Source organism: Pteropus vampyrus, unplaced genomic scaffold, assembly GCF_000151845.1.
Source record: "Pteropus vampyrus isolate Shadow unplaced genomic scaffold, Pvam_2.0 Scaffold339, whole genome shotgun sequence".
Lineage (NCBI taxonomy): Eukaryota > Metazoa > Chordata > Mammalia > Chiroptera > Pteropodidae > Pteropus > Pteropus vampyrus.
In genome coordinates, this window is record NW_011889120.1 from 215,223 (window position 1) to 242,109 (window position 26,887).

Sequence of the window (26,887 nt, forward strand, 5' to 3'; positions counted from 1 at the left end):
ACTATTATTCTGAGACAAAGACCCACAAAAAGCTTAAAAGTCCTTCCTCTACCTTCCAAGCAAGATTCAGTCTTTGACATCTTGGCCTCAATCTCTCTGTGGTGCTGATGGTTGACAGAACTCTAAATGGGTGGAGAGGAGAATTGAAAGGAGTGAATTGAGTCAAAATTACAGGAAAAAAGAAGGGCTGGGACAATCAGTAGATAACTGGATTTTGGGAGCAGAATGAAGAGAGATTTGGGGTAAGAAGTCTCTAGGATGAAGGAATCTTGGGCTGATAATGAATCAGCCCAAGAGAATTTTTAGGTAGCTTTACTATATGTAAATCTCTCTTGGGTGAAGATTTGCATTCTCTTTTTGAGGCCATTTTTAGCAAATAGTTTGTTTCTTTTGGATGAGGCTGTAAACCAGATGCCTGGCATTATTTTGATTATATGCCAGAAAATGTCTTAGACCCTGTGGAGGAGACACTAGTGGACAAGTTTTCACCCTTCATGGAAATGAACAATAAAGTGATGGCAATCCACTTCCCCATGGTGATGGGTGCCACTGTGATAGGACAAACACAGGAAGCTGTGCATGTTGTGTCCAGTTTAAGGGTCTAGAGAAAGGCTTTTCAGAAAGAGTATTTAAACTGAGACCTGAATTATGGGCAGAAGTTAGCCAGCCAAGGGGTAGGAGAGGAGAGAGAGATTGGTAAAGAACACTCTGAGCATGTGTAAAGGCCTAGAGTCAGCAGGGCACCTTCATGAATGGGGAGAATTTCACTAGAGTTGGAGCAAGGACTGCCCTGGGTGGGTAGAACTGCAAGATGGAAAAAATCTGGCGAGTCTGAGTCAGTTAATGCAGGCCCTAAAGGTAACGGGGAGCCACTCAAGGATGCTCAGCAAGGCAGTGACATTATCACTTTTATGTTTTTTCTCTTTGAAAGATCTGTTGACTGCAGGGTTCTGGCAACTAGAAACGAGAGAAAAGGCTTTGAGGAGTGAAGTGCACAGGTCACTTTAACAGCTGTGGGCAATTTATGCACCAATTATTCAGTGAGGTACCTGTGTGACAGCAACAAGAATGGTGGGTGAATGGAGTTTGCAAACCTTCTTTCAAAATAAAGAGAGTGGAAAAACGTAGCAGAAACTCATAACACTTGACCAAGGACTCTTGCCTGAGGATTGAGAAAGGCCTTTTTCTATTAGCAAATACCCAGGAGCTCCTCACCAAAGCATTTCAGCTCCAGCTCTCAGACTTCCCTCAAGGGCTTAGGAAAATTCCCATGAGCCACACGAACATTACTTAGAGAACTAAATACGAGACAAATCGCAAGTGACCACAGACTGCTAGGTAGGCAGTGGGAACTCATGCTGCTCTCACCTGTCAATTTGCAGTATTTTGTGGGCTAGGAAAAATGTGAGCTTAAATAAAGCAGAAATGGACAGTCCCTCCAATCCCATGGCTTTATTTATTGAACAAGGGAAGTAAACCTTTGCAGGGAGACAGATCCATTCCTAACGATTTAACCATTAATAAAGCCCTGCTAAAAATGGAACTCAGGAGAGAAGATAGCTTGTCAGAAGGCAAAGGAGTGGGCCCCATTAGACAAAATAGGTCAGGCAGAGAGAAAGTCTCATGTCTCCTGATGAGTTATGTTGATCAGAGATGACAGGCCTCGTCGTTTTTTAACCGATTGAAAAGAGAATATACAAGAGGTTTTTTTCTTGTTGCCTTTCTTAGAAGATGGCTGTTTGAAAGAATATGCTAAAAAGAAAAGAACTGATCATATTTATCACAGTTTCAAGTTCGGTGCTTAAAAATCTCTGTGTGGGTGTGTGCACGTGTGTTGGTGTGTGTGTTTTCAGAGACATAAGTTTTTACAGAAAAAAAACAAAAACTCTGCTTCTCCTAGGGAGTGCCTGTGGCTGGATCACTGTCTTTCATCTGGGATTAATGAAACAGCAAGCCCTGAGGAGGGTGGCCCTTCCATTGATTTGATTTTTGGTGATACTCTGCTTTTTTCTTGTTTCTTGTTTTCTTTTTTCTTGTGGTTATTCTGTTTTCACCCTTGGAACAAGCCGAGGAGAGGAAACAGCATGTAAAAGCTAAAATCCCTCAAACACTGGATTTGCCTCCCCTAAGAGGTTCTGCTTTGGCTTCTCTTCTTTTGGAGCACGTCTTTCTTAATGGCTCAGGGAGTGAAGAAAACCCTTTTTCAAGTGTTCAAGGTATACACTTTACTTATAGGTTGTCTGGTTTATAAGGGCTTCTTGTGTTAAAAACACCAGGGAAACTGGCTTCACATTTGGAAATAATCTCCCCAAAGATAAACGACATTTGGATTTGGTTTTTTAAATAAATATAAGAAATTGTGGGTGGTGAAGATCAGTGGGGCTGAAAGAAAAGCGAATACTGAAATGTTAAGGTTCTGTGACTTTGGACAAATCTCACTTCTCCGGACTTCAGTTTTCTCATCGGTAACAAAAAAAGAGGAGTAGGCTGCTGTGGTGGGCATCCTCCCAGGTGGCCCCCAATGAGTCTTGCCTCCTGATATTCACACCTTTGTGCAGTCCCCTCCAACACTGAGTAGGGCTGATTCATGCAATTGATAGCATATTACAGAAATAGTGGAGTGTGACCTTACAAAGCTAGGTCATGAAAGTCATTGTGGCTTCCACCCTGCTCGCTCTCAGATCATTGGCTCTGGGGAAGCCAGCTTCCATGTTGTGAGGGCACTCGAGCAGCCCAGTGGCGAGGTCCACCTGGGAAGGCACCAAAGGATCCTAACAACAGTCATCACCAACTAGCCAGCGGCATGAGTGCACCATCTTGAAGGTGGATCTTCTAGTCTTAGTCAAGGCTTTAGATAACTGCAGTCGCAGCCAGCATCTTGACTACAACCTCATGACAGACATCAGGCCAGAACCACCGAGCTCAGCCACTTCTGAATTCCTGATCCACAGAAACTCTGAGAGAATGTTTATTATTGTTTTAAGCTGCTAGGTTTGGGATTATTTGTTACATAGCAATATATAACTAATACAGTTGCTTTAGGCCAAGTCCAGCTCTTATAATTTATGTGTCAATGAATAGATGTGATTGGTCAGAATCATAAAAAGTTGGCATTTTCTTGTCCAAAACCAGATCTTAGCTTCAGAGTAGGACCATATTGCTTTGGGCATTTCTGAAATGGTGAGTAGACAGACTCCGGAGACCTAGCATCCTGAGAACTCATGGATTCAACTTTGTGGGAGCAGGCCAACATAGCTGGCTGGCCTATCAATTAGTCCTTAGTACATCACGCTGAAAACATAACCCACTTACATAACCCCAGAGACTGAACTCGTTAAAAGAAACTCTAATGGAATGGGGACTTACTTGGACTCTCCACTTAACGAGTCACTCCAGAGGGTGACCCTGGGATTATTTGGAGGGAACAACAGCCCTGGCAGCTTGAGATGAATTGGGATAAGGGTTAAAAGTTGCTGAGTTCATGGTTAAACTCAGGTGACTCGCCAGGGTAAGGGACATATCTGGAAAGCAGGTAGTATACAGTGGACCTACTAGGCTCTGTCTTGGTTAGATTAAATGACAATGATGATTCTCTGACCTGCGAGAATATGACTCTACTTATTGCTGGCTAGACACGCATCACAAAATTGACAAAGCACAGCACACTCACTAGTGGGGACCGGAGTGTCCTCAGCTCCTTCTAAGCCCAATATGGCTCTTGTTCTGGACTCATATGGCAGTCTGGATAACTTAGCATCTCTTCTTCATGTTCTGTCCCAAAGGGAGGCTGTGGCTCACTACTGGGTCACTCTGAATAAGTGAACATCTATGCTGCATGGCTTTCCAAGAATGCTTGGCTGTTTTCCACATTTAGAGACTTTCATCCCAGCAGCTTTGACATTCAACCAAAGAAATGCTTTTCCAAGCAAGAAAGATTTCAGTCTGGTTTATCCAAGGAGGATCTGAGAAACATCCTCTAACTCAGCCCTTCTGACCCAAGCTGTGCATTCAACTCACCTGGAGGTCTTATGAAACATACCACTCCCTCAAATAATTAATTTGTCAGAAGTGGGGCTCGAGCAAATCCAGGTGATCCTATTGTGCTGTCAGTGCTGAGGACCATGGATCTAACTGTATCCAACAATTTGTTGCTGCCTGACTCCAGGACTAAGATAACTAGAATAAAAATAAGTCATCCTCACCCAAAGCCCAAAGCTGGACAACTCAGTTAGTCAGAAATTGGCTTCAGTTCTTATGTCATAATATTTGAGAAAAGCTATATAACTGTCTATCAATCAGCCAAGTAGCTATGATGCTGGTCCTGTCTTGTATTGGACTTGAAAAGTGTTCAAATTTAGAATCTCTTTTGTGTTTTGCTTCCACTACCTGGACATCCATAATAATATGCTCAAATAAAGATGATCAACCCCAGCTTTTTGGTCTCTGCATATAATTGAGACTTGACAAGGCCTTCCTTAGAAATATTTCTGTAGAGATTAGAAAAATGATTCCTCTTCTTTCTTCCCAATCATCGCATCCAGGGATCTCTGTATTATTTCTTACAATTGCATGTGAATCTAGATTTATCCCGAAACAAAAAGTTTAACTAAAAAGAAAACCAGGTGGTGGACTACACTTGGCCTGTGAGGCCTGGTTTGCCAACCCTTGGACTGTAGCAGTGTCAGAATTTAATAAATAGTTACAGAAATGAATGAATGTAGGTGAGTTGATGTCACTGACAGAATTCCTCATCCATTGTATTAGGATTGCCCTCATAATTTACACAGTACATTTCACTCACATGGGGCTTTTCCCACCTGCCACATGGAAAGTCAGCCTAGAGTAATGGTTAAGAGGCAGACAGCGTGAATTTGAATCCTGGATGCCTCACTGTCTAGTTGTGCCACCTTGGGGAAGTCATGTAACTTCTCTGTGCCCCAATTATCTCACCTGTAAAATGGAGGTATTATGTATACTAACTCATTTAAGAATCACAAGGTAAAGTGCTTGGGACAGTGCCTAATCCTTGGAAGCACTATTATAAATATTAATGATTGTTGCTTCATTGATGCTTCATATGTCTGAAATTCAACAAAGAAATTTGACCAAGTTGCTCACTATACCTTTGGATACTAGCTATACAACTGGACCTAGTGATGGATTAGTTAGAGGATTTTAAGTGTCCAGACCTAAACAATCTAGATTGATGGCTCTAGGTCAGTGGTTCTCAAAGTGCGCCCCCAAACAGCAGCAGCAGCGGTAGCCCTTGGGAACTTGTCAGAAATGCAGATTTGAGGGCCCACCCCAGACCTACTGGACCGAAAGCTGTGGAGGCGGAGCCCAGCAGTCTCAGTTTCAGGAGGCCCTCCAGATGATGCTGATGCACAAGAAAGTTTGAGGACCACTGCTCTAGGCCAATCTAAAATTTCCACTGCTGTGCCCCACGGGATGCTGTCCTTAGTGCTGCCTTGTCCCCGCTCTCCTGAAGGTCATGGTTAAAGACAGAGACGAGCTTGCTTCTCAAATTGGCAGATCAGACAGGCAAAGCTAGCAGGAGGAATAATGACACTATTGGACGCTAGAATATGGACCTGAGATGAGCTCAGTCAATTGCAAGTGCCAGCCAAATTTCACAAATTATTTAGATTTTTAAATAGAAACAGCTTTATTTTTACCTAACTCAAGTTTCTTGCCATTTTAACTCCTACATGTTCAGTTAGATTGCCAGTGGGTGGTGTGGGCATCCAGGCACTGTGTTCCTAGGTGGCATCATGGCCAAGACTACAGGATTGCAGCAGATTGACTCCGAGTGTGGGAGCAAAGCCCTCCCTACCACCTCTTGGCATTTCATAATTTGATCACCTAGTTGGAAAGGGTGCCACCACGAGGGAAAACTGAATCTGGAGTCAGTTATGAAGGGATGGCAGTGAGATGGTGAGGAGATTCTGGGGTCATTCTAATGCAGTTGCATTTACCACCTGTGCTGGTCTCCAAGCATTATCAGCTGTTTTGTCTTATCTGGGCCACGATCTCTTCTTCCCATGTACTAGGAGTCCCTGTGAGCCAAGGGCTTTGAGACCAGCTTGGTTGGTGTTGTACCCTGCTCCTGGCAGGGGAAGCAAGTCTATAATTGGCCCATAATTAGATTGGATTTGGCCCAGAATGAATCCCAGGCTTCCTCTCCCCCAACAGATAACCAGCAGTAAATTTCATATATGATTCTGCAGGGTGTCTAGGATGACATTTCTTGGCTGCTGGTGACAATGGAGACCGTTCCAGAAGAGTTGACCTTTAGGATGATGATTTAGGGGTACCTTAAAGTGAACTTTTCCCCAGGATCCTTTGTTTGCCACCTGGTATTTCTGAAATTAAGACATTTCAACTTCATTTTCAAATCCAGGATCAAATCAGAGAGAGAGAGAGAGAGAGAGAGAGAGAGAGAGAGAGAGAGAGAAAGTATGTGTGTGTGTATATTGGTTGTATGTTTATATGTATATAAAGGACACTGTATGATTTTTTTTTAATTAGGCAGCAAGAAAACAGTAAATAGAGATGGAAATTAAGATAGTACCTTTCTTTTGAAATAGATCTATAGATAGAAATGGGAATATTAATCCTCACTATTTTTCTGTGTCAGTGAGAAAAGTCCTTCTGGGTATAAGCAGAGCTATTATCTGTTCAGGTCTGGCCCAAGATACAGGCTATAACTAACCCTATCTTGGCACCAGTGCAGATTGTATGGTGATCCCACTTTTCTGATTAAAAGAGATCACACCCATTTTCTACAGATGGACTTAACCAGGCTTAATGAATAATTAGTCTTAAAATGGACTTTCTCTGGAAGCAGATGACTATACATCTCACAGTCTTTCACCCTGTGTAAAGTCAGAAGTCATTTCAGAATGAACTGCAAATTCAATCCCTGCCCTGCCTATGTCAGAGAACTGTTGTGAGCCTTGAAAGAGAGAAAGAACACAGAAATACTTCGGAATTCTTAAGGTCAAGTGCAACACCTTGTTAATATTTTTGCTACTGGTAGCCTCTAGTTAAAAGATGTGATTGAGTTTTTGCCGCAAAACGCTAAATGAGCCTCTGTTTCCTCATTGCCTGGTTCATGATGGCCCCGTAAATGGCCATTTCACGAAGTCTCCAAGCTGCCATATTATTTGGCACCTGTATTTATTGCTGACTACCTACTTGTTTCACTCTTATTGAAAGGTAGACATTACTTAATTATCAAATTAAGTAACATCAAAAGGTGGGAAATGGGGGAGGTGGATAAGGATAAAGGGAGTCAAACGTATGGTGACAGAATGAAATTTAACTTTGGGTGGTGAACACACAATGCAATATACGGATGAGATATTATTGAGTTGTACACTTGAAACTATATAATTTTATTAACCAATGTCACCCTAATAAATTTAATATAAAAAGTAACATCAGAAGGAAGGAGAAAACACTTTTGGAGAATAGTAATAGGTGGAAATTGGATGTGCATGGGGCATAAGCCGGGACAGGATGGCATAGAGAAGGCACCCAGAGCACTTCTGGATGTTCGGATCGACATGAATCTTGTTTTAGTTTCTGGACCAGACTCCAATAGTACATTACTCTGTGTGCAAAGATTACTAAAAAGATGAGATGCCCCTTTTTGGCCATCAAGCCCATTCGAAATGCTCAGTAAAATGGTGTCTGAAATGCCTCATTTTGCTTTCCCTTGATAGGGAGAGAATGGCAGCTTGACTCTAAATATTTCTTACACACACTGATTTTCTTTGGAAACAGGTGCTGCAGATCTTGAAAAATGGGATCACAGTGCCTCCTCCAGGACAAAGAGGATACTTGCAGGTTATAAATCATCTCTTGAACTGTCTCCAGCTCAAAAGATTCAAGGAAGGTGGTGATTGAGTAAGACCAAGAGATACTCCTGAATGCTTACAAGTGCTCCGGGGAGCTCATATTAGTCACAAGTGGTGGCTTTTCATTTTCAGTGGGGATTTTCATATTCCCTGGGAAAATATGCAGAGCTACTCTTTAGAGACTGTTTCCTTTAAAAGCCAACCAACCAAACCCTGCCCTTGGAAGAAAGGGGCAGAGACAACGGCAAGTCGAGGAGACAACGAAGGGAATGAATACTTTCTAGATGCCGGTTTGTGCCAGGTGCCCCATATGAGTCAACTCATGGTCTTTACAGTTCCCTCTCAAGAGTGGTATTATCATTCTTATTTATAGATGTGGCTCAGAGTCGTCAGGAACTTGCCCAAGGTCACAAAATTACTACATGACATAGCTGGAAATGGAGTGCAGGCATGTCCCACTCTATCCAGCACATTCAGTGTTCAGTGCCCCGTGCCATAAGTTAAGTTCCTTCTGATAACAACATGCTATCCTTAGTAATAATAGCTATCACTGCGCTGAGGACTTTATAAACACTATGTAATTTGGTGTTTCTCACCTTGGCACTATCTGGGCATAGTCCAGCGCGTTGTGGAATATTTAACAGCATCCCTGGCCTCTACCCACTAGATGCCAATAGTACCCACCCTGAGGTGTGACAACCAAAAATGTCTCTAGACATTGCTAAACGTCCCTTAGGGTTGGGAGCAAAATCATCCCCCTGAGGTGGGTATTTTTCTCATTATTTTCAGAAAAAAGAAACAGAGTGATTATGCCAAATCATAGACCAAGGGAGTAGTGAAGCCAGGACATGAAGCTGTGCCTGAATAATCTCTAAAGTGTATGCTTTTCAACATCCTTTCTGTAGAATATCTGTTTTCCAAGAGCCTGTCTAAAATCTCCGTCACCTATATTCAAAGTCTGTGTCTTCTTTCTTAATTCCTGCTGCAGCCATTATGTACTAATGTCCCTTCTCACATCCTCACCAGCTAGACTGTGAATTCCTTGAAAGGGGTTGTCTTGTATCACCTACCTCTAATGTCATAGTGCCTGGTGCATAGTGAGCGCACAGATGTTCATTTACTAAATGAGTGAATTCATTCCAATTCTTTAATCCTTCCCATTCAAATCTAGTTCATGCTGTGAACTTGCATTATGAAGAAAAAGATCAATTCAGCCACGGTAAATTCTAAGCAGCCCATGTACAAAATGATTAGGAAGTGAACACTAAGTGAAGCTGAATAAATGGATGTTTGAACACTCAGAATTTAATAAAGCTGTTCAGTAAGTTTTCAGGAATTAATTGTTGCCTCTGGAACTAAAGGGCAACGATTCCTATCATTTGTATCCAAAATCGGGAGTCAGGCAAGATCTAGGCAGTAAAATGTGTATTACTTAAGGATTCGGCTGCGCCTGCTACATATCAGGGCAGGTGTTCTGGGGTGGAAGGAAGTGCCACTGTCCTTTCTACAGAAGGCATCCAATGACTTTTGGGCAGTAGGACATACTTTCTGGTGTTTTTTTTCAGCAGTCAAGATGCATCATTCAGAGCAGCCTTTGTGCCACCTGCCTAGACAAAAGCAACTGCAATCTGTCGACTGCTTAATGGAAATTTCCCTCGGTGAGAAGCCAATTGACCAACTCTGCCTGGGATTAAAGCAGCCACCCCTCACCATCTGCATAAAGCCCTAAACCAGAGGGTGTGGGATGATCAGTTCACAAGCAGGGAGTGGAGGCAAGGGAGTACAAGTGAAATGTGCAAATCTCGATTCGCTCCTTGTGATTCCTTCTTCTCAAATGCCACAATATGTGGAAGGAGTTCAAAGGAGCAGCGTTGTCACGATGCCGTCAAGCCTGATTAGAAAGCTTGGAATTCACATCCCTGGTTTGCTGCGTGGGCTGCTCACAGCGTGAGTGGGAATGAGAGAAAAGGCTTCATGGGTAGGAGACGGCTGTCTCATGATGACAAAGAGCCGCCTGCCAAGCCCTCGCTCATCCCACTCATCCTGGGAGCAAAGGCAGGCTCTGCAAAGGCCTGGCGTTCAGCTGCTGCAGTTCTGTCAGCACCAGGCCAGGTCCCTGTCACCCCCAGTGCTGCCACAGTCACTGCTGTTCTGTCCCCTCTTTTCTTCTCCCCTCACCCTTCCCTTCTCTTCCTTTACCTTTCTCTCAATCTCTCATGCTTTCTCTGACATTTACGGACATTAACCCTACCTTTATTTAAGACCCTTAAAAAGAGCAAATTATTTGTGCTTCCATGCAACGTGCTGCCCATTCAACTCAATCTGGGTAGAAACTCTGTCTGATCCATATCTGTGTCCCTAAAGCTGACATACTTAGCTCCCGGTGCATGCTTTATGCTTAATAAATGCTTGTTGAATAAATAAATGAATGTATGTATGGACAAATGAATGAATAAACCAACATGTCAGAGTTGTGGTATCACCTGTTTGTGGAGGTGACTTTCTGCAGTCTCTTTAGCCTTTGCTTGTTTTACTCCAACCTAATACAGTGAAATATTTGCAAAACCTGAAAGACTACAACAAAAACAATATTTTTTAAAGAATGCAATGGATGATAGTGATTGAAAGGACTGGCTATGAAGTATGACAGACGATGGTTTGCATCTCACCTCTGCGACTTACAAACTGGGTGGCCTTGGTCAAATTACATAAACTCTCTTAGCATTTTTTTCCCCCATAAATGAAATGGGCATCATAGTATATACCCCATGCAGTCAGCATAAGGAGTAAATGAAATAAGGTATGTGAAAAATAGGACAAGGTGTCAGACATATCATGAGTATGTACTAAACGGTAATGCTAATGATAACAATAAAAATGATGACATTGATGTCGGTGCTGATGATTAGTAATGCTTGACATTAATATTTTTAAAAGACTTGATGAGCTGCTGAGATAACCTGCTTTCTGATACATTTGAGATGAAAAAACTAACCTACAAAAAATAGTCGTGTTTAAGACCTAATACTATACCTCAGGAATATTCCATTTATACCACGTACCATAAATGCAGTTTACCAATTGACAAAAGAATTACATTTAAAAGTGCTTCTTTCCTAAGTCTCTGATTACTATGAAGAGTTATAAATATTTGGCAATTAATTAGTGTTCTATTTTTATTATTGTTTTCATTTCTGCAAAATGCAATGCACCGATAGCTTGGAAAGGAAAGTTTGCAACAAGTTGGTCTTGATATCAAACTTTCAAGTAGATAAATCAGAGTTACCTGCCCTCAGCACTACTAACATTTGGGACTGGATAATTCTTTGTTGTGGGGGCTGTCCTGGGCATTGTGGGACATTTACTAGCATCCCTGGTGTCTCTCCACTAGATGACAGTAGCAGCCCATACCTCCCCCTAGTTGTGACAACTCAAACTGTCCAAGCTGTCTCCAGACATTGTCTACCTCCCCATCTACTCCCACCCCCCAACTCCCAGCCAACCACTGAGATAGGGTAGTGAGTTCCATTGCATTGGGAGCAGGGTAAGCGCCAGCCATAAGTGTCCTTTAGCCCATGGACATCTGCATGACATTGTACAATGTTCTACAGAATTGGATCCTGAGTCATCTCAGCCTTCTTCCAAGCTGGCTGGAGCAGATGTCCTTCTCTGGTTTCAGATCTACTCCCTGAACGCTGTCTCACCAATTCTATCCTCACACCCACAGGATTTCAGTTTTAACAGAAACCATCCAGGTAGCATCTGTGTGTTTGCTGTGGAGAGACTCTTAAAGCAACTGCCACAAACAACTGGAAGGCTCCTCACATTCACCCCCAAGAGTACTTTACACGCACACAGGCTGTAAACAGGGCCTAGAACAATAACTTTGCCAGGCAGGAAAACAAATTAATAAAACCTTGATGAAACTCAGAACCACTGCAGAACCCATCTTTATCCTAATCAAGTGGGGAGCAGGAAAAAAAAAAGAGTGAAAGCATCACAAATCAAAAGAAATGTGGCTTCCCTAGAGAGCGGAAAAATCTCAGCATAAAAACATTTACTTCGAAGAAAGCAAATAGAGCTGCTGTAATTGGGTCAAAGCAGGGAACACTTCAAAATTGAGGACAAAAAATTTTCCAGCAAACCAGAGAAGACATCTGCAGAACTTGTTGGGGTTTTTTGAGTTTAACTCCATGTAAAACAATAAATATGTCCTCTGTCTTCTGGCAGAGGGAAAATGTTATGAAATCATGATAAGCAAAAGACTATAAGAGATAAATCATCTTAATTCTGAAAGCCGCAAAGCAACATAAAAAATACTCCTATGGGAAAATATAAAGTAGAAAATGTAAAGTAGAAAAGAGATGAAACCGTGCAAGTGCTATGAATGATGCTATGTAAGAAAAAGTAAATGGAAAACCAGTTCCCATTTATTATTTACCCCTAGGTATAATTTTTCAAATACATGTCCTTAATCCTTCACATGTACCCAATGAGGGAGACGCCATTTTCTGCTTATTGGGAAATGAGGAAATAAAGACATAGAGCTCAAAGTTGCAAATGTAGAAGGTAATGAGACCAAGTCTTCATGACCCCAAATCTCATATTGTTAGCAGCTGTGTTGTTTTGCATCTCATATGTAAACCCAGGGGGAAAGACTCAAAGGGAAGCTATTTAAGTGAGTATTATACTAAAATGGTGATCTTACAGGAGATTACTTTTAATTTCCCAGCTCCTTTTATGTTATTATAATATTTATACAAGTAGATTTTTTAAAACTTATTGTGTTTTACCAAATATGGAGCTGATACTATTGACTCGATTGGTTGGTTATTGATTTGAGATCTTTTTTAATAGAGGCATTTACAACTATGAATTTCCCTCTAAGCATTATTTTTGCTGCTTCTTTGTCTTCCCATTTTGGCTGCCTTTCTGTGTCTGTTTCTATGTACTAAGCAAAACTCCTAAGTCTCCCGGTCTTATTAGTGTGGATTTGTGAAGTAGGTGTCCAGTGGCACAATCCCAAGAGGGGTTCAGCTGCAGCCCAAGCCTCTGCCCCTCCGGGGCCACCTGTTAAGATTCAGCAAGCAATCCACAGATGCTGAGCTTATAGTTGCCTCAAAAGGCCACACCAGAAACCTCCAGTGTGAGTCTCAGCAAGGGCACCTGACTTGCTGAGGATGCACCTGGATGTAGCTTGGGTGGAGGGAAGCGGAGTTTCAGGGGATTCTCTGGGAGGAGCAACCTCTGTCATCTAGTTTGATGATGTCTCAGCTAAGTGCACTTTTCGTCAAGTGTCTGGGACACTAATTTGCCCTCCTGCCAGCACTCTCAAAATTAGCCCTTGATTCAGCAGGAACGACTGTGATACATAAGCTTAACATTTAAGAGTAATGAGCACCTTGTGTTCTCCTCCGTCAGAGATGACATCTCTCTGGATGACTGGTTGGTAAATATGTCTTATCTGTACATAAATGTTCTTTGAAAAGTCGAAAAATTCTTGAAACTTAAATGATTTTTACACATTTTTCTCCTCTTTTGAAGAATATGAACCAAACTTGACATTTTCCCTAATTTTTCAGTTTCCCAGAAGAATAAAATTATTATCAGTGAATTAAAGTCAAACTTCTGTGCCCTTTACTGGTCACAGTCAACAAGTTTACCTTCAGCCCTTGAAAGAAAGGGTAGTCTTGCTTTTAAGTAGTAGTCTCTCTGAGAATATAAGGACTTGGAAAGTCTACAAGAACACATTCCTAGGGGACACCAGATTTACTGTGGTCAGGGCACTAGTAAAATTTGGAGACATGCCTTGTATGTTTAAGATGCGCCCAGCCTTTAAAGAGCTATATCCTGGCATCCTGAAGAAGATATAAACAAGAAAACCAATATGCCACTTTCATAAGCATTGTGACAGCATAAGCAGAAGATGCCAGGTGTGGGGCAGAGTGCTCGAAGGAGAAAGAAAGCATAACTCCCCCAAAAGGATGTTATAATGATTCTTTCCAGATCTACAAAATCCAGATTCAAGGCTGTTTGGCTGATGTGGGGTATGGATAGAGACTAACTTGAGATTGAGTGCTGTGTATGGGTACACAGGAGCTGCAGATCATTCACACTCACTCTCACTTACTGTGCTACAGCAGTGTTTCTCAAAGTATGGCTCTGGGTGCCCTCAAAAGAACTCCTGATGCAGAAATGGAAGTGCTTTCCTCAGTTCTTAAAGGCAAATGAGAATTAATCTCATAGATTTTCACTTTTATACGTGGCCAAAAGCTACTAAGTGAGTTATTAAGAATCGCTAAAATTTTGCATTTTTCCGAACCTCTTGTTTAGTATGTAATCATGAAATCTGGCTGCCACACAAAATTTGGCCATGCTGTAATGTCCGATACAGAAAGGAGGAATTCCTACAACTTCAGAATGACAACTTCTTTCTAGTGCTTCATCAGCCCCAGTGCTTTCAATCCCTGCTGTCTTTGTGTTCATTAACATAATTATAGAATTGTTCTTAGGGTTTACCTTAGTTAATCATTTTGCCTGTAATTACTGCATTGCTACTGCTTTGAGATTTATTTTGTTCCTCTTCAAACTGAGTTCTTTCACCATTGGAAAAAAAGAGATAGTGTGGGCAGGTTGTGGCACCTTGTTTTGTTCTGCTCTGAAAGTCTAAGTATTGCCCTAGAGGAAGTGTTTGGTCCCACCTGGCTGGTCCAAGAATGATGGCCTGGACATTCTATATGTCCAGAGGCTATCTCTGACCCTATGTTTAAACCATTCTATCCCCACCACCTCCTTGAAATTACCGGACTCCAAATCATAACATCAGTTGTATTTACTGCCTACATGTTAGTGGGTCATAATCAGCTATGGGATGTCTTAACACCAAGACTTAAGTATCCTGAGAGCAGAGACAAAGTTTGACATCTATATATCTTAACACAGAATGAGGAAAGGGCCCATGGTACAGAAGCTAGTTACAAAGCCTCTTTACTGGGCACTTGTGGTCTGATCTGATGGTTGGGAGGGAGCGGAAATGGACACGGATGGACACAGAATCTATTGGACACCACCCCTTAGCAGTTCTCCAGGTTCCCCAAAACCCTGTCCATGAAGTCTGGCATAGCATCTCCTGCAGCTATAAAGGAACAAGCTGACAATGGCTTCTGATGGTGGACATGAGGAATTGCTGCTCATGCACCAAAAAGCGGGCATGGAGTGTCTGAGGGCTCTTGATTTTCAGACATTGCTGCTGGCTCCTCTCTTCATCTGGATCCTCGACATTCTTAAATCACCATCTGGCCACCTTAAATCACAGCCAGAAGAATCCCGAGAGTTATGTGGATGAACACACTCCCTTCCCTGCCCTGTGCCTGTTGCAGCCTGGATTAGGGCCCCATTTGGGATACCCCTGTGTCTCTTGCTCTTGAATGGGTATGTGCTGTCTTCATGTTGCCCTGTTCTGGTTCCTATTTGAGTCCAGGCCCTAAGTCCTTTGCCACAGGCTATGATTTCTCATCCCTAACCAGCTAGTCATAGGCTTTTCTGGTTTTTGTCCTGGACCATTTTCAATTGATTCCTGGAAACAATTCAAGCCATGCCACAAAGTATGGAAATAATCTAAAATCTCACTTAAAAGGAGGCACGAATCTTAGCTGGAAGGAGATGCTGCTCCATCTTATATGCCTAAAGTACTGTAATAATTGTACTTTGGACTTTGAGCCTTGAGTCTTATGGTTTTTACAGTAGATTTATTCACTCAATCTTCAAACAATGAACGATCTATTTGATCAAATCATTAAACAATCCATGGTAAGGATAGATGACAAAGTGGTGGACCAAGAAGAAGGAAACCAATCCAACCAGTGAGGGGCTGGTCCAGGATATGTATTCCTTATGAGTCCATTGAATCAACCAATGTTAAGACATGCTCTCCTTCTGTGACCACAAAACATGACCATGGAAGTCTCAAAACTGACATATTTGCAGGAGAGGAATTGATGAGTCAAAAGCAAGCCAGCTTAATACCTCTCCTACAAGAAATAAAGATCGTTCCTTGGCTTAAAACAATGACTATACTCATTCAGAATTCAGATCAATTACCCGGACAATTTAGGTTTTCACATTTCTGTAGAATAAGGACTAATCAGCTTCTCTGAGTGGTTTTGCATTATTAGAATTTGTTGGAGAGAAGAATCATTAAAGGCCTCACTGAGAAAATCAAGTAACAAAAAATTTGTTCTGGTTACTCTGATACCTTTTCGACATTTTATTAGGTTGATATTGTTCCCTGTTACTGTAACCATAGATCCAAGGCTACGAAATTAACCTCACTGCCAGATAAGACTTCAGGGTCATCTCAGAGTGAATTTTAAAACAGCATTCCTTTGACCTTTCAAAACCAAGTTCTTCTAAAACTGGAATTGAGGTTAAATTTAGGTCGATATGGATTTCATAAAAACAAAACTCTTTAAAGTTTGCATTAAAAATTCATGTGTCTAACTGAACAGCCTTGGTTGGGTGATGATAATAAGTATTACAAAAAAATCAATTTTCCTCCTCCAGGCTTTCTCACAAGAAAGTTCTGCAGCTTCATCCCAAACATATTGAAATATTTCAGCTCAGCTTGGCAGCACAAGCAGGACTGAGTATAATGATCAGCTGGTTGCATTCTGTCATAAATAATAGCAAGTGTGTATAGCCATGATTCAGGCCAGTTCCTGCGGATGATGTCACTTTGTCATCTTCCAGGTTCCTAGGACTCATTCTATGGTCATAAATTCCACTGTGTTTTATTCTTACCCTTTTGTTATTTTATGCAAATATGTTAAAAACACTAGATACTATTCTGTTATTTTAACTCAAAACAGCTCCTCTCTTTCTTTCCACTATAAAGAAATCTTTTTGGTAGAACTAACTCGAGAACGTTCTGGTAAGTAAGCATAAGCATGACACAAGTAACATGGGCATTACTCATGGGGTTGTCTCACAAAACATTCTGTGTTTCGTTATGTCTACAGGAAAAGACAGCAGGGTCCCATTGCTCTGCTTGCCTCCACCATCTACATGATCAGATCTCATTCTAACACCCACTGGGAGCGTGCAATCTTTCTGTAAGGTACAATGGGATGAAGGGGTGAAACAATATAACAAGTAGGTAACAGTACTGACTTTGAAGTCAGACCTCCTTTTTTAGGATGTGTGATAGATGGGGGAAATCAGTCTTAGGACATCTCAAGAATGGGGGCAATAATTGGGTATCATGAGGCTTAACAGAAACGATGGATATAATGCTTTTCACACAGTATCTGGCATGTGGTACATGATTATAAATGTTTCTAGTGTTCAGCACATAGCAGATGATTAATAAATATTGGTTGAATAAATGAGTGGATGAACAAACGAATGAATGAATGGACAATCAGCCAGATAAATACCTGTTTTATGTCCCCAGGATAGATTCCTTTCCTCTAAACTTAAACTTCTGCTTAAAAGAATGTAATAGACTGTGCATGGTGGGATCCTATAATGTTAGATAAAGTAGATTGCTCTCATTGCCTCCTCGGACAAAGAGTGATGGCTTGGGCTCTTTCTGCTGCAGAATTCCCGCACCAGTCCACAGGCGTCAGGTCTGCAGATGGAAGTTGAGGCTGAGCCCTCACTAGGGGATCTTTATTGATGGCATCTAATTAAAATGAAAATACGTTCACAGGCCCTGCTTGTAGTGCCTCCTTGGTGGCAGATACAGTTTTGAGCCTACCCTTCCATCGTCCACATCCAGAGTTATTACTGGGTTCTCTTGGTCTGCCTTACACAAAGGTTACTGGTTTCCAGGCCTGAACTCCTGGTTCCTGCCTTCTTTACACTTCCAAACCTCCTCAGCAACTTGCTCCTCTGATCCTCACCTCAGGAATACCTCATCACTTTTTGTGACATCTGGGTGGGGAAACTGAGGCATGGAATGTGGGAGGGCTCCCTGGCCCCCAAGATCAAAAGCTCTTACAGGCCCCCTCCCAAGCATCTTTCCTCCCCAGCCCTGTCTTTCCCCAACTAAGAAGGTGATCAGAAAGGGGATGGCAGGCAAACATCCTCAATGGCTTTCTGACTGGTTACAGAATAAGACAGGCCCCAAAGCTTGGCTTTACATACCAGAAAACCTCTGTACCGGAAATACTGGTCTAAATTCAAGACCCAGATACTTAAATGCTTCTGAAATTCCAGATTCCTTCTGTGGAAGTCTTCTTTTAACCATTTTGTAGTTGCCTTTTTAAGACAGAGGAAATGGTTTTTCACTCACCTTTTTTCTTCCAACTACTGTTCAGCTTTGGGGACGTATTTCAGTTCACTTTTAATATTCTGGATCTCCGATAGGTTGACCGCAGGTCCTGGAAGTTTCTTTGCTCCTGGAATTGGCTTCTTCTCCTCATCCGAGGTAGGAGGAACACCCTAAAGAAAAAGAAAAGAGAAGAGAGATTCAGCTTACTGAAAAAGACATCTGGTCTCTCTGGGTCAGGGACATGAACCAGACAAAAATCAAAGTAAGAGTAATGTCAGAGAGTAATTCTAGCAGAGTGACTTTTTCTTGTGCTGTTGAAACACCCTCATAGTTTCAAGAAGATCTGAAGTTTGTAGAGGAAGGTGGAATAAAGTTGGAAGAAGAAAATAAATAATCTCCACCTGACTTAGAAAACACTAGAGTACTGTTTAGTGTCTGATTACTAATAAAAATTACAACCAGTTAGAAGGATTCGTGTTCCAAAAACCAGAATCTCACAAGATCAAATTTAATTTAATATCATATAATCATAATATGCCTGACCAGCAGAGATTTATAGAACATTAGTGCAAGTCTGGCTCGAACAATGACTTAGTCCAGGAGTTTTCAAATGTTTTTTCAGGGGTGCAGTGGCTGCCAGACTTTGTTCCAACGACATCTCTGGGAAGCATAAACAAACCACAACTGACATCAGCAAAACTTCTTTGAATATGTGTGAGATAAGATGGAGCGACAGAGGAGACCCAGCTCTCCCCTCTTGCTTTGAAACGTATTTTAAATTTTCAATCATTTTATGTTTTTATTTTGTTGCAGCTTTAGGGCAGGACCACATCTTATACCTTGTTTGTGGTTCCCCCAATGCCTAGTACAGAAGTGCATATGCATATTTGTTGATCATTGTTTATCTGATTAATCCCAGGAATATATCATAGTCACAAATCTACGCCTGTATGTCCATACACCAAAAATATATATTAATGGTAACTGTAAAACAATAAGATTAGTTGCTGTGTGTGGCTCCTAGAACTCCAACTCATTACTACAGAAGAAAGCTGTTTTTGTTAGCTCATTCCTCCAATTTCTAGAGGTCAGGGACGTATTCTCTGCGGCCCTGGAAGGAAGGTGTTGGAGGAACATTTGATCACCGTGGCAGCCAGGAGAACACGCCTCTCAGATCAGTTTCCTGCTGGGACAGTAATTGAATGACAGCTCCAGCTGCAGCGCCCTGTAAACCCCGCCCATCACCACTCTGAGGTCATTCTTCCCACGGCTGCCTGTGCCCAATGACTAAGTGCCACAGAATCCTAAGGCGGACCCATTCCTGGGAAACAGGTGACTCCTCTGAGAGGGACTTCAGCTTGAGAATTTTCTTTGGAATAGCGCTGAGGTCTAAGATGCTTCTGCCCGACCCTCTGTCCCACTCTCCTTCATCTGTGTCATAGTGTGAGGACCTTCCCATTTTCCTTACAAGTGTTTGCCCCAATACATATTTTGCATGTCTCATCCCATCATTGAGTCTGCTTCTTGGAGGACGCAAACTAACACAGTCCCAGTATGAGATTGGCAGAGCTCCACCTGTTTAGCTAACACCTGAGTGAACCAACACAGTTCCGGGAAAAGGAATAAGACCGCACCTTTGCCTCAGGTTCCAGCCTTATGCCCACCCTCATTGCCAGCGTAACTAGGCAGCCCTGTAACTTGGGTATTAAAGCTGATGCTGTGCCCTCATCTGGCTCCTACGTCTAGTTCTAAAATTGTCTAGACCCTAAAGGGAAAGGGAAGAAAATGTTCAAGCTTCTCAAACTCTAACCAATTACTTGGAAGACCTGTCCGTTATAGAAATGTTTTTAAATTGCTTATTTGAGGGGATGAGAAGAAATATAAAATATGGAGGTGCTGTTCTTCTACTGAAGGCTAATAGTTTTTCCTAGCATCATATTCTTTGACTCTGGCACAGTGCTGATGAAATAGCTAATGTGTCAGCCACATAAAATGATAAAGTAATTCAATGCAGACTGTGCCTGCTGTAAATATCTGGAAAATATCATTTCCCCAGGTCAATGTACAGAGCCACAAGATCGGCTTCCTTTCATGCACACACATTCATCATTTATAAATGCAGGTTTAGAAGCAATAATTAAACTGCTAAACTTCCACTTGGAGAACCAGGTATTCCAAAATGTTCTTAGCTAGGCTTTTGGAAATTTTAAACACGGCTATAAAGTGTTTTTTGTTGTTGTTGTTGTTGTTTTTTAATATCTGTAGCACTGAAATGAAAAATGTTTCTTCACTTATAAATGTCCCCATGGTTGGTAGGTGGGTAGATCTTAATAAAGAAGCATGAAGGAGAAAAATGTTTCCAATTTCTTCTGTTAAGTTCCCAGGTAAGTCACATTCACTATCTTTGTAATATCGAAATGTGCTATGTTGACACATTTAACACATAAAGCCAATGTGTGTAGTTATGTGTCTATATGCAAAGATGTATTATGTGAATACACACAGATATAGGATGATATTTATTATTAGATACTTTCAAGATATTAAAACCTCAATGCACTGTGTTTTTTTAATCAAGGTAAGACTTTTAGCACCTGATTTGGTAAGGTCACATGTAGTGGAAAATTATAAGTAGATGTATTTAATAAGTAGATAATATGATATTGACTCAGGAAGGAGGTTTGTGATGGTACATATTCTTAACTGAATCTTTTCTCATCTTTTAAAAATAATGACAATCGGATTCCATTTCTTCTATAAATTTGTTATTATAGGAATTATAATAAATTAAGACATGAGCAAGCAGGGTTCCAGATGGCTGCATTTGACTAATAAGTACATTTTTTCTTTTTTTTTTACCTTATAACAATGTTTTATGTATGTATGTATGTATGTATGTATGTATGTATGTATGTATTTTTAATTAATTTATTTTTTATGGTAACATCGGTTCACAAAATCTGATGTTTCAGCTGCACACTTTAACAATAAGGCATATATATGTTTACGCTGTGTGTTCACCTCCCATAGTTAGATTTCTTTCTGTCACCACGTTTGACCCCCTTTACCCTGTCTAGCTCTCCCCTCCCCTTAACCTCTGGTAACCACTTGTCTATTGTCCATGTCCCTGAGTCTCTGTGTGTCCTGTTCATTTGTCGCTTTTAGGTTTATATCCCCCATATAAGTGATATCATGTGATTTTTCAAAGTTTTCTGTCTGGCTTATTTACATTTTCTCTTTTGTAAGTAGATATTTGAATTGAGAAAGGATGTGGAAGACATCCTTTGGTTTTGATAAAAAGAGCTGGAGAGAAGGCTTATCAGCCCCAGACCATTCCCAGGCTCAGGGATAGATGTTATCAAGGGAAGTGTTCCCTTTGTGGGTGATGGAGTATTTGTAAAAGTTGGCTCAATAGTGAACCATTTTCCAGCTATCTGGCCTTCATCTCCCTCTTCACTACCAGATACCCTATTGAGTTTTCTCCACACTCTCCTATGTGGGTCAGTGCAGTCTGACATGCTCACTTGTGCTCAAACACTGAAGACGTAATAATAACACCAAACACATACATTATTAGCTATTCTAAGTTACACATACTAATTTAATCCTCACATCAACCTATAAATCTGGTACTATTATTACCCCTATTTTACAGTTGATGAAACTGAGGCAGAACTGCTGCACAGCTAGACTGTGCTGGGAACGGAATTAAATTGTGTGTTTGCATCTTGTAAAGGGATCAGATGGAGAAGGCAATAATTAACAAAATCCCAGCATGCCATTTTGTGGCTTAATGATGGAATTTCAGTCAAAAGAGAGTGTTGGGAGGCAGAGTAGGGGCTTGCCAGTACCCTTCAAATCACTTCAAGCAAGCAGCTGTTTTGCCTTATACAAAAGACCAGCCGTGCTTATTAGGATTTGGCTGTAAGGCCTCTGTGTTGGGCATAAGCCAAACTCTGGCTGAGCAGAGTGCACTCCAGCTCTGTGAGCAGAGCAAAGGGCTCACAGAGACCATGGGTGGGCTGGAGACCCAGCCAGTGTTCATAGGCCTTGTCAGCTGGCCAAAGGCTCATCCTTACTTCCTGTTGGGTGGGGTACATCCTCTTCCTCACATCTGAGACAATGTCAGGATTGAGATGGGGGAGCTACTGGCTGTGGTAGAGGTGGCCTGTTCATTCATGGATGGTATGTTATGATTTCCACTTAATCCCGTGATGATTATAATGCAAGAGTAGGTAACAAAACTAAACTCTAAAAGGATAAGCAATTCCAAGTTTGCAAACTGGAGAATAATAAAGAGTGTGTCTGTATGTTATTTGGAATTCAGAGTTCATTTTCCCATTCAAACTATGTTCCAAAGGTGGTTGGGGCCACAAGTGAGCCCACAAAATCCCACTTAACCCACCTTGTAGCCAAGCCAAGCTGCCTAACTGCTCCCTTTAACATGTTGTTTCAACTTACCCTAAGGTCCAGCCCAGGACTTGAGTCATTAGATCCTACCCCTCCCTAGGACCCCATAAGTCCCAAGGGATCATTTTTGTTCTTCCAATAAGGAAATGCAACCCCTAGCCCCACTATCCTGATCCATGAGCTCCAGAAGAAAGGTGTAGCTCAGTTCAAGAAATACTTCTAGGGTCTCTGTGGATACCTCACTCCCTTCCATCTTACAAAGAATATTGGTTGGCCATTTGTATATGTGGCTGGTCATAAAGTAGTTCAAACCAAGTTGGATCAGTTCTTGATTATTTTAGAATGCGCTGGAACCATCACATTGGGAACAGGCAGGAGTACAAGCAAAGAGCTTTCCCAAACCCCTAACTGGGAAATGTGTGGAGGAGATGGCCGTCTGTACCTCAGAGCAAAGCTTAGATGCAAGCCTACAAAACAACTGTTACATCAGTCAATTAGTAAGAGAAGAGAGTCAAACTACTTTCTGACATTGCCATGGTAGTGACAGTCAGAGCTTAAGAGGAAACACGGGGGTGGGGGGAATCCGATTACAGATAAATGGAGATTTGGGAAGAATTCCACTGCCCTCGCTTCTACCTCCTCATGCCTTTTTCTTACAACATGCAGAATGATAGGCCCGGGAGTCCTTCATGAAAATTGGATAATTAGATTGACCGAACAATCATTTATTGAATACCTGCTAGGCTATGCCATGTCTGTTATATCACCAACTCTTTTCTCGCAGTGAACTTCTAAGGAATGGAGGAGATCGTATTTTGCAGACAGACTCAGAAATACTTGACCAAAGTCCTAGAGGAAGAGCTCATGATCATAAATTAACTGGATAGCCAAGTTAGCAGCATCAGAACTGGAAATTATGCACCATAAGAAAAGGTAAGGCTGGGTCTTTTCAACTTGTATGTTCAAATTTTGTACTTATCAAAGGTGACTCAGTGGCTGAAATTCCAGAACTTGGTGATATCACTCAAATATTCCATCTCCTTTCAAAAATTATCTATTGATAGGAGGCTGGCACCACTAACGTAAGACCATGTCAGGAATTATTTATGGGGAAAAAAGGTTAGATGAAGGACAACTAAAGTTTTATTAGGAAATCTTGAAATGATGATAGGTGCTCTTTGGGGGCAAATATCTGAAATGTCACCAGCAAAAGTTAAAAAAAGCTTTTTTGCCTTTTTTAAAAGATGAAATACAGTTCGCTGTGCCCTGTGGCTTTATTTAATTCCATTTGCCTTGTCTTGTGCTAACGACATGCTCCAAAATCTTAATTATTTTCTTCAGAATCAGACCTTCCAGGTTTCATCAGAAAAGTCACAATTGGGAAAGAAATACAAACATTCAGGGAGGGAACTTTATTTATTGTACTCATTATTAATTTTATCTTTTATTTTAGAAGACCAAGTATTTGAATTTGGAGGAGAGGTAAAGAATTTGAGGGAGGAAAAAATACAAAAATTGATAGACTCCCTTGCAAAGTCCTCTTTTCAAAGGAAATACCCAGAGATTGGGCCTTTTAGTTTGAATCCATAAGTAATTTAATGTGCTTATTACCTGTGCTCCCACTGGGGTTCATCACTCATCAGAAGCTGTACTAAATACAACCTGCTAAGTTCAATAAAAGCTCCAGAGTGAAATCTTAGCAAGCTAGTGACTGTTATGGAGCAAGAGCATTTGAGCAGCTATGCTCCCCTACCATACGCACACACACACGCACACACACATGCACACATGCACAGGCACACACAATCAACAAACTACATGTTAAACTCATCGCCTTCAAGTAACTGTGCCAGACACTTAAATTTGGCTGAGGGGAAGTGAGGGGCAGTGTGTTTCATGGCTGATTGAACAAGACAGCCAAAGGAGTGTGTATACTATGTGATGACTCTTTGACCCACGTCCATTAGTGCCCTCCCTTGTCTTGGAGAGCCGGCCCTTGCCTTGCCTCTGCTCTTTTCTAGTCAGGATTTTGGTGAAGAAAGAGTGTTGAGCTGCTCTGCCAGCTAAGTTTTTCTCACCTCCTCCGTTTCGGGAGTACATTCTTTTCTTCTCGGAGGTTGCCCAGCTCCTGGCCGGAAGGCTCCCATTGGGATATTGATATTTGCCTAAAAGAGAAAACAGGAAAGATTTAGCGTAAGAAAAGTAAGAAATTGCAATGACATTCTGAGACGGTAATTGTTGTGAGGAAAAATGCATCTGAAAACTATATCTTTAAAGCTTTGTACCTCAAGAAAATTGCTGTAATGACAGTGTAAAAATATGCAAAGGAAAATTCGACTTCCATTTATTACGGATTTCTGGTATTCATCCTTAGGTCTGACTAGTAATTTCACAATTCTCTATTGGATGGAAGAATTTGAAGGTAATTTGTTCTGGTTGTTTCCCTCCTGTGGTGCTTAACATTTCCCTCCCTCTGGGATGAGGAAGGAATACATAATGAAAGGAAAGGAGGAAGTAGTATCCACAGAAGCCATCCACACCTTAGCCCTCCTTCAGCTTCCTTTAGTTTTACCACCCACGGGAGGGGGGCGATCACACCTCCTTAACTGCCTCCTCCATTCCATAATGTCCTATGGCTATTTCAGCACTTCCTTAAGTCTCTGTAATTGACGCTCTTCTACCTTCTTCCCAACACACCATTGTATAGGGAGAGTGCTAAAATATCAAGTTCATTGGTATCACAATTCATAGATTCTTGTCCTTTATTAAAAGGACATTCTAATATCCACCCACAGTTCACAAAAAATACCTTCTACCAAACGTGATCTATGCTAGACATTAAATTATGCAAGGAATATACTGACACAGTAATTTGAACCTGGGGAAGAGAATATGCAAATTTGAATTTTGTCCCTATTTCATCTAATATGAAAAAGCAAGAATGTTTAATGCAGACCAAAAACGTCTTCAACCAGGAGTGTCACTCACATAAAACAAGCATTAAAGCTTTTTGTTAAGGTAGAACATAATTTTTTTCTACTTAAGATAAAGGGTCGCCTTATGAGTAATTGGATATGTGGACTTGAACAATTGAAATTGCACTTTAATGTCACGAATGAAAATGATGCCTGGGCAAAGAGAGTAAAATATTTTACCTTATGACTCAGTTTAGATGATTTTGGTACCACGCGAAACAAAGTTATTAGAAAGTGTGGTAAGGTCCATTCAGAACTGCCTGATGTGAGCTCTGTTGCCAGGAGATCAAGACACAGGAAGTATCTGGTATCTATGTGAAGGTCTGTGTTCTGCTCTCGAGAGCAGGAAGTGATTTTTTCCACCTAGGGCCTTTAAAACTCCCTTTCCTGCTAGAATAATGCTGATCCCAAAGAAAGGAAACAGATCCAAAGTGTTTGTGGTTGGTATCCATGGAGGTACATCACCACTCCTGGGGCCGAGAAGCCAAGAAGTATTTTTGGTCAACATGTACCATATGTGCTGAAATCTAAGTGCACCACAATTTTAAAGGGAAACATTTGGGAAGAACTAAGGCTGATCCTTCTATGCTATTCTTTTGCATAATGGAAATATAAGGTGGCCTAGAGTGGAAGGAGGAGGATCATAAGACAAGAGGGAAAATATGTCTTATATAGTGGCAAATATGGTAGCTACTTCATGAATTCCAAGATGTACCTCTTTTCATATCTCTGAAATCAGAATGTCTTATAACCAATGTAATCTTAACATTTTAATTGAAACATTTTATTTCTTAGTAGGACATAAAATAATAGTATTTTATAATTGATAGCTTCGTAGAGTGGATGAAATATCATTAAGGCCCTGAAATAATATCAAAACAATGTAAATAAGACCCACAGGGATGATCTCTATTGAACCAATAACTATTTCCAAAACTACAGTTTGGATAAAAGAGAGGAAAAGTCCATATAGGGACTATTTAGGAGAAGGTTAACCAATTAAAAGTTTAATTAGATCACCAGTACCCTGACTCTCTTATTAAGCATCTACAGAAGGTGTCTTTCTAATGGTTAGTTACAGTTAACATTGTTTCTGAAAGACTTGGTTACTAAACTAACCCATTTAATCAAGTGTGCATGCTCTATGTTTCAATAAAGGAACATGTAAAGGTCATCGAGGATAATGTATTGGTGAAGGATATGCTATGGGACTACCACTTTTTCTTGCCCAGAGATTAATTTTAGCAGTGCATATGTCCTCTCCATGGTAAATGGGTGGCTTATGGTAGTGAAAAGAGCCAAGTGTTATGAGTTAGTATAGCTTCTCTGTACTTGAAAAAGTGGGTCTTATCTTCCCCACTTGTAAC

General features: G+C 41.1%; 1 protein-coding gene across 1 annotated transcript in view; it reads right to left on the reverse strand.

The window, feature by feature from the left end:
• SMPX (small muscle protein, X-linked) overlaps positions 1-26,887 on the reverse strand; it is a 48,997-nt gene that overhangs the window by 8,678 nt on the left and 13,432 nt on the right. The window contains exons 3-4 of the mRNA XM_011378439.1: positions 24,624-24,710; positions 18,157-18,305 (exon numbers count right to left, since the gene is read on the reverse strand). Of these exons, the coding sequence (XP_011376741.1) occupies positions 18,171-18,305; positions 24,624-24,710 (222 nt within the window). The 3' untranslated portion in view covers positions 18,157-18,170. The remainder of the gene's footprint in view (positions 1-18,156; positions 18,306-24,623; positions 24,711-26,887) is intronic.